Below are 13,498 nucleotides of genomic sequence, written 5' to 3' on the forward strand. Positions count from 1 at the left end.
CTCTGGGTCGCTTTCAAATCCTCCCTCTTAATTTTGTATTTCAGCAGCGAGCGCACCATTGGTAAAAACCCATTGGGAAAATGGGCGTGAAAGATTTAGAACGCTGGGACTCCTCTACTTTCCTACTTCTCTTCCTCCCCTCCCGTTAGTGTCTTCTAATATGTCATTTACCTTCTTCCACGTGAGTGATTTTCAGTGGCACTCACTTCTGACAAATAAGCTGCTTCAGTTCTCCCGATGTTTACTTGGGAATAGCAAGTCTCGCCGAGATGGTCCTAGGATCCAAGTCTCCAAGGCCAGGTTTCCAGTGGTCAAAGAAAGCACACTGAAAGTCAATAAACACTCTGTTCCTGGTGCTGGCCAAAAAGACAGCGCAGGACTCGCAAAGTAGTTAATTGAGCCCCGTCCCCCTTTCTGTTTGCTAAGCATGGGCAGAGAATGCCACCCATCATAGGGACAGAAGTGGAGTTTTCTTCTGCCAAAAAAGCCAACACAGTTCTAGACTGCATCAACAGAAGGATAGAATCAAGATCACGTGAAGTGTTAATACCACTTTATAATGCCTTGGTAAGGCCACACTTGGAATACTGCACTCAGTTTTGGTCACCACGATGTAGAAAATATGTGGAGACTCTAAAAAGAGTGCAGAGAAGAGCAACAAAGATGATTAAGGGACTGGAGACTAAAACACATGAAGAACGGTTGCAGGAACTGGGTATGTCTAGTTTAATAGAAAGAAGGACTAGGGAGACATGATAGCAGTGTTCTAGTATCTCAGGGGTTGCCACAAAGAAGAGGGAGTCAAACTATTTCCCAAGGCACCTGAGAGTAAAACAAGAAGCAATGGGTGGAAACTAATCAAGGAGAGAAGCAACTGAGGAGAAATTTCCTGACAGTTAGAACAATTAATCAGTGGAACAGCTTGCCTCCAGAAGTTGTGAATGCCCCAACACAGGAAGTCTTTAAGAAGATGTTGGATAGCCATTTGTCTGAAACGGCATAGGGTTTCCTGCCTAGGCAGGGGGTTCGACTAGAAGACCTGCAAGGTCTCTTCCAACTCTGCTATTGTATTGTATTGTAAATGGAGTCTAGTACGGCTCACCTGCTCCACAGAAGTCAATTTGTCTGAAGATCTTCTCACTACAAATGCGATGTCGCCTGAATTTTTAAGCCATTGGTTGGAATTTCCACCCATATTCAGTCTTGATCTACCTCAAAGATGGGACTAGGTGTGGGGAATCCAAATATTAGTGCTCTGAGATTTTTTTTAAAAAAAGTATAACTCTTTGATTTGGACTTCGGGTGGAAGCTCTACTGAAGCAGACTATGTCAGATTGGACGCTAATCTCAAACATTCCTACCTGTCTGAGTGAAATAATGGTGTAACTGTCCATCTCAAAGATTGATATTGATCTTTAGCTATGTTGTTGCCAAGTGAAAGATAGTTAAAGAGCATGGATAAATATATGGCTTTTTGAGAAAACTTCTCATGTGATTGGTTTCCCACCTTCTGCATTATATTTAAGAGAAATCGAATTAATGCTAGGTTGACAACACTAAGAGTTCATATTAACCACATTAATTATGAAAAGCTTTTGAAAAAGAGAAAGAGCATTCCTGCCTCCCTTGGCCTGACACTGAGGGTGTCATGCAAGTCATTTCTGAAACCACAGTTTATTTTGAGTTGAAAATTTGACTAACTTTTTGAGTCCATTATGAAACTCCATCATCTGCTAGAAGCTTACCTATATATTTACTAGCTTTTCAAATATTAAAGTTTTTTCTAAAATTAAACCTCTCATGAGGATGGGAGGGGCTGGCTCAGAAAGAAAATGTGAGGTTTTGTTTTGTTTTACAGACAGCAAATTCCTTTAGATGCTGGTTTGTTTTTTAATGTCTGGAAAAAGATATGATTGGTTTAGTTTTTAACTGATCCTTCTGAAATCTCTGTTCAAGAAAGGAAAAGTTTCTACAATGCAGGGGAAATGCATGGGGATAAAATTGCCTGATACAATTTATGAATCCTTTTTTTTAAAGGAGCCAAATTTAAATTGCCTGATATAGCTGGATGTCATCCCTCTTGAAAGTAACAACCTAAGACCTGTCACATAAAACATCAGTTTCGCAGTTTTTTTTTAAATCTTCACAGCAACAGTTGAACTGGGACACCCACACCCACCCCACATTTTATGACACAGAAAATTCTTTGTGGAGGCAAATAACAATGAATTATCTCCACTGCAACAAACAAAGTTTTTAATCAGAAAACTATAGGGATGAGAGTGAGATAATTCTAAATAATTGATAAAAGTTATAGGTTTTGAAATTTATTCCCATGCAAAATACATCTGTTTAATAATCAGCTTTTCTACTCAGCAATCCTAAAACTCCAAGTAACAATGCATTCCCAGCCACATCTGCTCAGAACTAAACTCCATTCACTCAGTTCAGTACAGTTCAATCCCACATAGAAAACTGCAACCTAAAACAATCCAACTTCACATTTTTGCTTCTGAGTGCCTATACTACAGTTATATGGAAATTTATGGACTCTGTAAAAGAGGCTTTAATCAAAAATCCCAAGTCTTAACCACAAAAATAAATGCTTATTCTGGATTTATCCTACTGGAACAAATGTGAGTAAATAGTACTACTCTGGCAGTTTAATCTGAGAAAAATCTAGAGCATTCCCAAAATCTGATCAAGTCACTAAATGCAATCTAATCTTATAAATTACTTTTTATCTTAAACTTTTGTTTGTGCAAATAGCCAAGATATCATATTCCCACACTGTGTGACTTTAGACTTGATAAATTCCTTCTTGCTCTTTTTATTATTATATGTTACATTGAAGCGTCACTATTCAAACTACCCAAATTGAGATTTCATCTCTGATCAGATACAGTGATGAATCAACTGAACCTTTGGTCCTAAACATGCTTAACAAGAAGAAAGCTAGATTTCAGCAGAACTTCCTTTAGAAAAAGAGATGTTTAGGAGACAAGGCATGGCAAAGAAAAATAACAATGAAAGCGCTTTTAGTGAATGTTCCATAGACCTTTTGTTAGCTTATCCATCTCATCAAACGTTTGTGATTCAATTGTGCAAAAGCCTGTCTTTTCCTCCCACTTCCCCTTCTGGCACAAAAGGTCTTTCACATATACACTCCTTCATGCACTGTTTCATATTATGTTAACCTCTGTTGGGCTAGATGATGTTCAGGGATGGGAAATCACAGTAAGCCTTTATAGATCTTTTAAAAGAAATGCACAAAAATACATCTTCAATCTCCCCCCTCCCAATCCTCCCTTAAATGAAGGGTGAGGTGAGCAGCAAAAGCAAACCAAGTTAAAAGAAAAGAAAAAGCATTCATAAAAGAAAGGCGAGAGTCCAGCCAGTTTCTCGCTAGTGAAAAGCTGCTACTGGCATGATTTTTTCCCCCAAAAGGGAAAAATATCACCCCCATGTCTGCATTTGAAAAAAAAATATCGACCCCACCTATTTGTATACTTCGATTAAGATGGAGAGAAAGAGAAGAAAGGAGAGGCGACAGGTGTATAAGCAGGCACTTTGGAGTCCGGGGCAAGAGGTGGGCTTCAGTCCCCGCTGAGGGCGCCCTCCCTCCGCCTGCTGTTCTCCAGCAGTTTAGCGACGGCCTGCCTCTTGTAGAGCTTGGCCAGGTCGTAGGCGGTGGCTCCCTTCTTGTTACGATGCCCCACCCGGCTGGGCGTGCGCTCCAGAAGGAAGGCCACGACGGCCAGGTGGCCCTCTTGGGCGGCCAAGTGCAGCGGCAAGTTGCCCTCGTTGTCCTCCACGTTCACGTCCGCTTGGAACTCCAGCAAAATCTGCAGCGTGTCGAGGAAGCCGGCACGGGCCGCGTCGTGCAGGACAGCGAAGCCGGTGCGGTCTTTCAGATCCGGGTCGGCGCCTCGCAGCAGCAACCGCCTGGCGATCTCCGGGTTCCCCAGTTTCACCACCTGAAGGCAGAGGACGAGAAACGCGAGGCAGTGGGCAAATGTGTCTCCTCCCCAAGGGTTGGGTTCACACACTTTACACGTGTATCCCCACTCTGCCATACCTGCAGAGCCTTTGCTAGGTTTTGCTTTGGGAAAGCCCGTGGGAAAGTTCGCGCGGGAGCCTAGAGCCCGCAAACGGGATGTCAACTTCTTCGGCATCCCAGGGCAGAGAATACAAGGAAGGCTTTCTGAGCCGGGATATTTTGGGATGGCACCAGTTGACGTCTATTTGGCATTTCTGGCCTCCTATTTGGTCCTCAACATTAATGGTCCGGGGCTTCAGAGAGACCGCTCTCCCACTCCTGCTTTTAAAAGCCGAATTTAGGTCTCTTCTGAGATACTACAATGGAGAAGGTATAATTGCCGAAACGGTAGGACTGTGAAACCCACTCTACACCACACAGAAACAAATAGTGCCAAAATAAACAAACAAATAGAATGCTGGGAAATTGTATTTCCTGTTGTGTCATGATAGAAATGAAAAAATATATCAAGGGACGGGGTAAAAGGATGAGGTTCTTGGTGAAGGTAATAGATATATAATGACACTGATGGACTTGTCCTACTTTCATAGAAAGTAGGTCGAAAATCCAAAGGTCCCATTTCCCAATTGTATATAAAGCTTATAGGACTACAGGACTATTTCTAATTAAAGATGTGTCCATGTCAGGTGTGTTGTACCTTATTAACAAATATACTGCATATGTAAGAAAAAGCTCAATTTCTTCCCTTATTTAAGCCTTTCCAGTTGCAATTGAGAACAAAATAAACAATTCTGTAAACAAAAGAGCAGATAGTGGATTTGGAATATAATGTATTTTGCAAACCTGGATGGATCTAAACTCCTTCTTGGGGAAGGAAGTGCAAGCAAACATGGAAAATTACCAGTAGTGAAATGAAAGAAGTAAGGGGGAAATTGAAGAATGGCACTATTAAAAACAAAGCTGTGTTGCTTCTGCACTTGCAAAGAACTGAAATGTAATCCTATTATGGTCACATTGTAGACTAATTGTAGATTACTCAGAGAACACATTTTAATCAATAAGACAGAGTATATATTTCCTGTGTCCCTTATCTGTGGAGTAACCAGTCAAATGGGTTTATGTAGTTTTAAAAATATCTTAGTAAATTCAGAGGGTCTTAACTTCCAAGGAAATGTACATGTAGATTTGCAGTTTTAGTTTCATTTGGGGTTGTTATATTAATGCAAATCAATACCTCTTAAGTTTATTGCTTATGTTCAGTTTCAGTAGAAAGTTTTTAAAAGCTGTTGGCTTCCCTAAACATTCCCTTTCTATGTGAACGTTTTTGCTATTATCACTTAAAAGCACATTTTCTTAGGAATCTCTAGTTTTTGGTGAAAGAAAAAATGATATAGTAACTCTATAATTTTTCTTACATTTTCATAGTTCAGACTGCCCATCTTTTTTGAATTTTTTAATCCTTGTGTCTGAAAAGCCACAGCCAAGTATCACATATTGAAGTTTACATCTCGGTCAAGCTTTGTTACAGCTAGTTTTCAAAGATGATGTGTCCTTTTGCTTCCAGTATTTTTTTCTTCAATCTTGTTTTACCTACTCATTTATAAAATAATATTGCTGTGTGCCTTTTACTATTTTTTTCTTGCGAGGAATGCTGTCTTCTGTTTTAGTATACAAAAGGGAAGCAGTTACAGTAAACAAAACTGGAAAATCCATAAAACAAGAGGGAGTTATGTGAGAAAGCACATAAGACTCAGAATGTAGATCAGCAGCCACAAAGATGATAGTTTACTAATAGTTTAATAATCTCTTCCTTGGTAATCCAATCACCTGTCCTCTTATTTACCAATTTGGAATGCAAATACTAGGAGTACAGTTAGCTTTTTGGAAACTAATATCTGCCATTATGATAAAATGAACATCTACTCCTTAAACTTTTAACATTTCACCTTGTATCTCCTGTCAAATTCATAATTTGGGATAAATACAAAACTCAGGATCAGGTTCCAAAACTGTGGAAAATAAAAGTTATCTATAATATACAAACTATGCAAAATGTCTGGTTTTAAAGACAGTTTTAGATGTTTCTAAATGTTTTTTTCTTTTCTTTTAACAAGGGAAGGATGCAGATTACATGCAAAGGTCTAAACCTAACTGTTCTTAGCCAGATTGAGAAAGCAGGCCTTCACATAAACACCTAATTTGAAAAAAGAAGGGGAAAGTGAAAAAAGAGAGGAAAAACATTCAGAGAAGAGACAGAAGGAATTTAAATGAGACCATAGAAGCAAATGTATATTTTCATCTTCCTTGGTAAGCAACATTGGCTATCAGCTCAAGTTCCATCATCCACCCACTATATCTTTCTGGCTTACACTGAAAATACTGAAAATACGAATCAGCTTCTTATGTTGTGTTCACTTTTATTCAGATGTGTGTGTGTAGCTTGCCTCGAATTATGATTAGTGATGAAGCTGCAATGAAAAGTAGGTAGTGGAAAAGGCATGCCCCCGGCTGAGTAAACAGAGATGTATCTCTGTAAATCATGAAATGGGGAGGGGGAAAAGGGGGGGGGCAGAATCATTAAACAGTAAGAAAAAGAATTGGCAACTTAGTAAGGAGGTGGAAATCGAGGTTGCATTTCCTTTTTTACCACACCAATTCAATGATTGGTTCCAAACATGACCTACCTGTTATGGTGTAGAAAAACCTAAAAGGGTTCAAGGCTTTATGCTCCTTGCAAATCGGAAAATAATTTAGGATTACTGAGCTGAATTTGAAAAGAACACCAAGAAAGATCCTATTACAGGAGGGCTTCTTTCCATTTTAAAGAGGAGATTCTGTTGCCGGAGTTTTTAGCCCTCACCCACAGGGACCCCTTCTTCCAACATTTCAGAAAGTGGATCCTGTCCGTAGTTGAATCAACAAATTGCTTTTCTTTAAGGAGCCTGCTGAATATTCCGCAGTACTTGGGACCAGATCCACGGTCTTGCAGCACAAAATCCGCCCAGATTTTCACCTACCTTTTTCTTCTCTGTCTGGTTGGGCACCCTTACCTCGCCCCCCTCCCACGTAACACTTTCAGCACCGTTATCCAATATTCTCAAAAGAAAACATCTTTCAGCGGGTGCAGGGTTTTAGTAGCTGGAAGAGCTCCAGCAGCCGCCTGTAAATCTAAACACTGGAAATGTGTGTAGACGGCGTTATATACCTACGGAAAGGAAATTCTCGCAGTGAAGCGATCCACCGATATATCAAAAAGCACCCGAAGGATGATGAATAACAAAGCATTGGATTTTCGTGATCCAGATCGCCACATTGCTTCGCCGTACATCGCAGTTATTCAGAGGCGATAGAGGGGTTTTTTGGGGTGGGGGTGCTCGCCAGAGTGTGAGGAAAAATAAGCCCCAACCGCCACCCTTTAGTAGCCAGACAACACCCCCGTTCAGATACTGAAACAGATATAATTCGAATTTCAAAAATGAGGTGTTTACCGATGTAGCCTGGATTGTTCCTTTCCCTCCCCCTCTGCCTCCGCCACTTGCTTCCCTGTCTCAGTTTTTTTTTAAAGGCGAGGTGTTTTGCAGGCAAGGTTTATCCCGAGATTAGAGAAACATTAAAACCAGATTTTACTTAAAGTACGTCACTTTAAGGAGTTGGAGCGGTGAAACTTATAAAATATGGCAACCAACTCGCTTTTTAAAAAATGCTGATTTTTTTCCTCCCCTTTTAAAACGGTCCTTTCCCCCGTCAAACCAGTTCACCTAGTGGCGAACGATCGCCTCTGTCCGCCCAGATACCAACCTGCAGCGCAGTCCTCCCAAATCCATTTTGTGCATTGACGTTTATATTATTTTCCAACAAATTAGTAAGTTGTGCTAGGTCCCCTCTGGCAGCTGCGGACGCCAACTCATTCGCCAAAGGTTCGGCCATTCCTTAGGGCGAATGACGATCGCCAACGAGCAGAAAACCTGGGCTTGTATTTGATTATCTTAAGGGTTGTTTTTAGCCGGGCATGGCCATCGGAAACTGACAGGAGCGGGGATGTTAATCTTCTGGAGTAGATCTTCTTGTAGTAAATACTCGTAAAAAAGCTGCTTGCCAGAAGCCCGCCCCTTGGTTCACACGTCATACATACTGCTGCAGCTCCACTTGAAAAGCAGATCTCTGCACCTCTAACGCGCACAACACCCCCCCCCCGCCGGACCTTGGCCGGGGCGCATAAATTGATTCAAGCCCTTCAGCAAGCAGAGCAGACACATTTGGGGGGGGGGGGAGAGACCCAAGCTCAGTAAGGAAGAGGAGATGGGGAAAGCAAATAAGAAGGTGGAAGCGGAGAGAGGTGGAAGAAGAAACGGATGACATAACCCACCAGTTCTGTCCAGCCGAGACCCCGGGGCAGGCTTCTGTTGGAAGCCGCAGGTTCCGTTCCCGATATTGGGGGGTCAGGGCTTCGCTCTTGACCCCGCTGAGTCCGTTCTTCGCCCCCCGAGTAGCAACCCCTTGCACGGCCAACAGTAGGAGCGAAGGGGTTAATCCAGTCTGGGTAGCCAGGGGGTTAAATAGCCCCGGCCAGGAGATCAGCTGCCCAACTTCTTCGGGGATGCGGTGGGACTTCGGCGTTCCCATCCCATCCCGGGGCGGCGGGCGCGCGGCAGACCCAAAAGGCGCAAAGTCGGAGTTGGTTGAGGCGAACTGGCTGAGCCCGAGCGGGAGCCGGGAAGACCGGGCACATCAGCATGCCCGAAAGTTGCCGCATCTTTCGGCGCGCTGGTGGTTTCGGTGCCGTTTGCGGCTGCGGCAGCAACCGCTTCAGCCTCTGACGTGCCCCCTTTGCCTCCTTGGGCAGCGATTTTTCTGCAGCGCGAGGAGCAGCGGCGGCGGCTGTGCCTCTTTGACAGGGGCAGGCGAAGGGGCAATCCCAGCCCGGCTAAAAGGCGCCAAAACGACTCTCCGACGGTCCTGCGAGCGTCTGGAAGCTGCCATGGCTGGGTCAAAGCCCGTTGGGGGAAAAAAATTTTTTTTTTGCTGGCTGCCGCCTAGAAAGCCGGTTCCTCCTCCTCTTCTAGTCCGCGCTCTCCCCTTCCTTTCCCCTCCCCGACTTCTCCACAGCTTTTTTGAAAAGAAAAAACATTTTGAGCGCTCTTTGACTTGAAACACCCGCCCACATTTTAACGGCAGAGATTTTAAGGAGGCGCCACGGAGTTCCCGGCAAAAGCAGGAAGGCCTGGGCGGGAGGGCGAGTCCAAGCGAGCGCGCCTCCTCCTCCTCGCTTTTTCTTGCTGGGCTCTGACAATCGGTCAGGCCGCGGAGCCGCCGTTCGGGGACCAGTAGGCCTGGCCGTCTCTTTCCCCCAACCCTTTACCCGGCCGGGCCTGGGGATATAAGCTGGGACAATGAGAGCCTCTATTTGCTCTTTTAAAAAGGTTGCCTCCCCCTTTCTTTACTATTAGCCTCTTTTCAATATAGCCCGAGAGGTTATCGGTATCGCCCCCCCGCCCCAGCTAAACCTTCCACTGCCACCTCCTGGGCGCCCTCTACAATTGTGATGTCGCAGAGCTCCTCGTCCTCCCTTTGATACAAAAGGACCCGAGCCGCACGACGACACGTTTTACGCTACTTTTCTAAGTGTGGGCCGTGGTTGTTGTTTGTTGACGCCAACTCTGCGGGCACCTCAGGAGAGTAAAGGAGGCGGGCCGAAAGTTAAGGCTACGTGTAGGGACCGCAGTGCCCTCTCTCGTGCATCAATGATCTCTTTCCCCGGAGTGGCATAGCTCGTTCGTCGGAGCTTCTTCTTTACTAGGCTTTCTCCGCTCCTCCGCCTACCGCGAACGGGAGCGGGGGGGGGGGATCTTGTTTGCTTGCCCCCCCCCCCCGGAGCACAACAGATCAGATTGGCAGAAAGGTAGCCAAAAGAGAGGTTTGGCTGCAGATTTTCCTGCAGGTTTTCTTTCTTTGGATCTGGTTACTAAGGAGACAGCCCAGACAAGGTCAGGCTGAAGGGTCAATGTCAGCTTGCTACGACTGTAGCAAATGAAAAACTTTCTCTTCACCCCTCTCCCCTTTTAACCGATTGCACTTATTTTTACCGCACCTTGGGGGGAAAGGGAAAAAGATAGTTGTGACATTTTAAAATATCTCTGAGGTGAAAAAAACAAGAGCATAAATACTATTGTGTGCAGGAAATAATGTATTCTGAAAATGTTGAAGAGTTGACATGAAACAAATGAGTGAACACTAGAGTCCATGAATACATTCTGAACATATTTTCCACTCAGGAAATTGTGTTGTGTCAGTAAACTTAAACCATACCTAGTTTATATCATAATAATAAATCAATAACTTAATATACTGAATTATTGTTTCCTTGGATTCATCTGTCTAAGATGCAGCATTTTTTCTTTGATTGGGTTTAATGGACCACATAAAATAGCCAATGGTTGGTCAATCAAAATTGTGGCTTAATGTTTAAAAATAATGGTTTAGCCAACAAAGCATGGGTAAACCATGCATATTGGGCTAAACAAGAAAAACAGTTTATGACAAATTTGCAACTACTTAGCTAACCTGTTTTTTTTAGATGAATAGAATGGAATAGAATAAAATTCTTTATTGGCCAAATTGGGCCAATGAATTGTACACATGAAGAATTTCTCTTTGGTGCATATACTCTCAGTGTACATAAAAGAAAAAAAATACATTCATCAAGAATCATGATACAACACTTAGTGATAGTCATAGGTTACTAATAAGCAAAAAAATCATACTACGAAACAAATAAAACAATATAAATTGTAAAGATACAAGCAACATGTTTATAATCATAAGTGGGAGGAGATGGGTAATAGGAAGGATGAGAAGAATAATAGTAATACAGTCTTAATAAATAGTTTGACAGTGTTGTGGAAGTCAGTTATTTGGCAGAGTGATGGCATTCGGGGGAAAACTGTCCTTGTGTCTAGTTCTTGTGTGCAGTGCCCTATAGCATCGTTTTGAGGGTAGAAGTTGAAACAATTTATGTCCAGGATGTGAGGGGGTCTGTAGATATTTTCACAGCCCTCTTTTTGACTTGTGCAGTATACACGTCCTCAATGGAAGGCAGGTTGGTAGCAATTGTTTTTTCTACAGTTCTAATTATCCCTTGAAGTCTGTGTCTCTCTTGTTTGGTTGCAGACCCAAGCCAGACAGGTGTAGATGACAGACTCAATAATTCCTCTGTAGAACTGAATCAGCAGCTCCTTGGGCAGTTTGAGCTTTCTCAGTTGGTACAGAAGAACATTTTTTGTTGTGCTTTTTTGATTACATTTTTGATGTTAGAAGTCTATTTTAAGTCTTGAGATATGATAGAATCTAGAAACGTGAAGGTCTCTACTGTTGATATTGTGTTGTCTAGTATTGTAAGAAGTGGTAGCATAGAAGGGTTTCTCATAAAATCTACCACCATTTCTACAACTTTGAGTGTGTTTAGTTCAAGATTGTTCTGGTTGTACCACAAGGCTAGTTGATCAACCTCCCTTCTGTATGTAGATTTGTCGTTGTCTTGAATGAGACCAATCACTGTTGTATCATCTGCAAACTTCAGTAGTTGAATGAGATGGATGCATCAAAACTATCAAATGCAAGACACAACTAAGCAAGACTAATTACTTGATTTTTATCCCATTTTCATTATTGTTTGTGAAGAACTCAAGGTTGCAAACATACCTGAAACTCTTTCCTCCTCCTATCCCCCCCCCCCGCACAACAAACCTGTGAGGTGAGTTGGCTGAGAGAGACTACCCAGTCTCACCCAGATGGTTTTTCTTGCCTTGGAACTAGAATGACATGACCACAGTTCACAATTTTAGTGACATCCCCTCCATTGATTCTGTTTGTTGGAAGCATGTAGTGTGAAAGATGGAAATTGTGATCACATGACTGGAGGAAACTATGGTGGTTGTAAGTGCAAGGACCAGTCATTAAATTACTTTTTCAGCACTGCTGTAACTTTGAATAGTTGCTAAACAGGACAAATTAAGAAAGGACCACCTATATTCTGTAAACGTCAGCAGTTATTTCATGAATGACAAGGCATTGTCACAGCTAATTCCCCACATTGTACTATGCCAGGGCTATTAACTATGGTTTATTAAACTGGCCTGTTTAGTGGTATGGATAAAATATCACAATGATGTGAAAATTATTATGTGCATAAAGATGTCAACTGTGTCACAAGTTCTGATGCAAGTGTATAAGTCATAACATGTCTGATTATGCAATCACCTGCATGTTATCATTTGTCCCCTTTGCTTATGCTCGTGATCATGTTAGTCGCTGAAGCACAGAGATTGTCTTTAAAAATACATTCATTTCTCAGTTTAGCTAATAGAATTGTCTGATAGACAAACACAGTGATATTTTACTGTAAGAGCAAATTGAATTCCCTGCAGTAAGTTACAGTGGCACATTTTAGTAGGATCTCTTGAATTTCCACTCATATAATGTAGTTTGCTAATACTAGAACAATTAACTACAAAAATGTTTGTATAGTGTCCACAGCATCAAAATAATGAAGACTGCATTGTACTATACTGTAAGCTTCACATTTTTTATCATATTCTTTATGTTACATCACAACATGTGTATCCAAATGCAAGGCCTGCAATGTGATAGTGCAATGTTGTTTTTGTTGGACTGACTAGTTTGACACATGCAAACAGAATAAAAGAGTTGGAAGGCACCTTGAAGGTCTTCTAGTCCAACCAATGTAATATAGCAACATATTGTAGTTACAATGAGGGGCTTTGTATTTCTGATTTAATTGCATTAGGGTTCTTTCTCCAGTGCACTGCTCGGAGAGTCCAAGTGTGGGTTAACACAGCCTAACTGCCCTTGGACTGAGTGATGTTTTTCTGTTGACCACGCCTCCCTTTGCCTCTGCATGCTCAGTTTAAAAACTCAGTCTGCCCGTTGGGACTGTTTTGGGAGTGCTCCAGTTCAAGGACAGATAGGCTGGAGTTTTTCCCCACTTTCTTGGACCACCTTGATTCATCCTTGTATTCAGTGCATTGTGCAGGTTTGTTTGAAGGCTGAGAGGTCGCCCGGGCCATCCCTGTCACCGCCGGTCGCAAGCGGTGCAGGGCGTGCAATCTGCTTGCCCAGTGGCTGCTGGCGAGCGGTGGGGGTGGCGGGAGGCATAACCAGGCATTGGATCCATGCTCCCTCCTCCAACCGCCATTCAGTAAAGCTTGCTGGGCGTTTTCGCCGCTAGCTGAAGCGGTTTCCTTTCTGCCCGGCAACAGCGGTGACGGTTAGCCGCTTCGCACGCTTTTCCCTCAGGTGATTTGGATTTGGCGGGAGGAGGCTGCGCGTGCACTAACCGCCATTTTGATTCGCCGGAGCGAAGTCTTCGAGTGAAGAAGTTTTCTCCAGCTTCGGGAGAGCGAAGTTTACTCTGCAGCCAGGGAAAGACTCATCTTCACCTCTCAGCGATCGCAGAACGCCGCAGGGAGGAATGGGGCTAGT

The 13,498-nt window shown here is 43.0% G+C and overlaps 1 protein-coding gene across 1 annotated transcript; it reads right to left on the minus strand.

Moving 5' to 3' along the window:
* Nucleotides 1-2,311: 2,311 nt before the first annotated feature.
* On the minus strand, nucleotides 2,312-8,346 carry CDKN2C (cyclin dependent kinase inhibitor 2C). Its single transcript, XM_014057359.2, has 2 exons — nucleotides 7,799-8,346; nucleotides 2,312-3,977 (listed from the first exon to the last, which is right to left on the minus strand). The coding sequence occupies exons 1-2, from the start codon at nucleotides 7,925-7,927 to the stop codon at nucleotides 3,597-3,599; spliced, it is 510 nt and encodes a 169-aa protein (XP_013912834.1). The 5' UTR covers nucleotides 7,928-8,346; the 3' UTR covers nucleotides 2,312-3,596.
* Nucleotides 8,347-13,498: the final 5,152 nt, after the last annotated feature.

This window comes from Thamnophis sirtalis, unplaced genomic scaffold (genome assembly GCF_051295495.1).
Source record: "Thamnophis sirtalis isolate CommonGarterSnake01/CBP01778 unplaced genomic scaffold, rThaSir2_p1.2 scaffold_7, whole genome shotgun sequence".
In the NCBI taxonomy this organism is placed as follows: Eukaryota; Metazoa; Chordata; class Lepidosauria; order Squamata; family Natricidae; genus Thamnophis; species Thamnophis sirtalis.

Bases quoted from the DNA above. Each gene is read 5' to 3' on its own strand.
- CDKN2C (XM_014057359.2), bottom strand. From the start codon at position 7,927: ATGGCCGAACCTTTGGCGAATGAGTTGGCGTCCGCAGCTGCCAGAGGG. The intron at 3,978-7,798 runs GTTGGTATCTGG...CTCTGCCTTCAG, and splicing joins TTGGGAGGACTGCGCTGCAG to GTGGTGAAACTGGGGAACCC.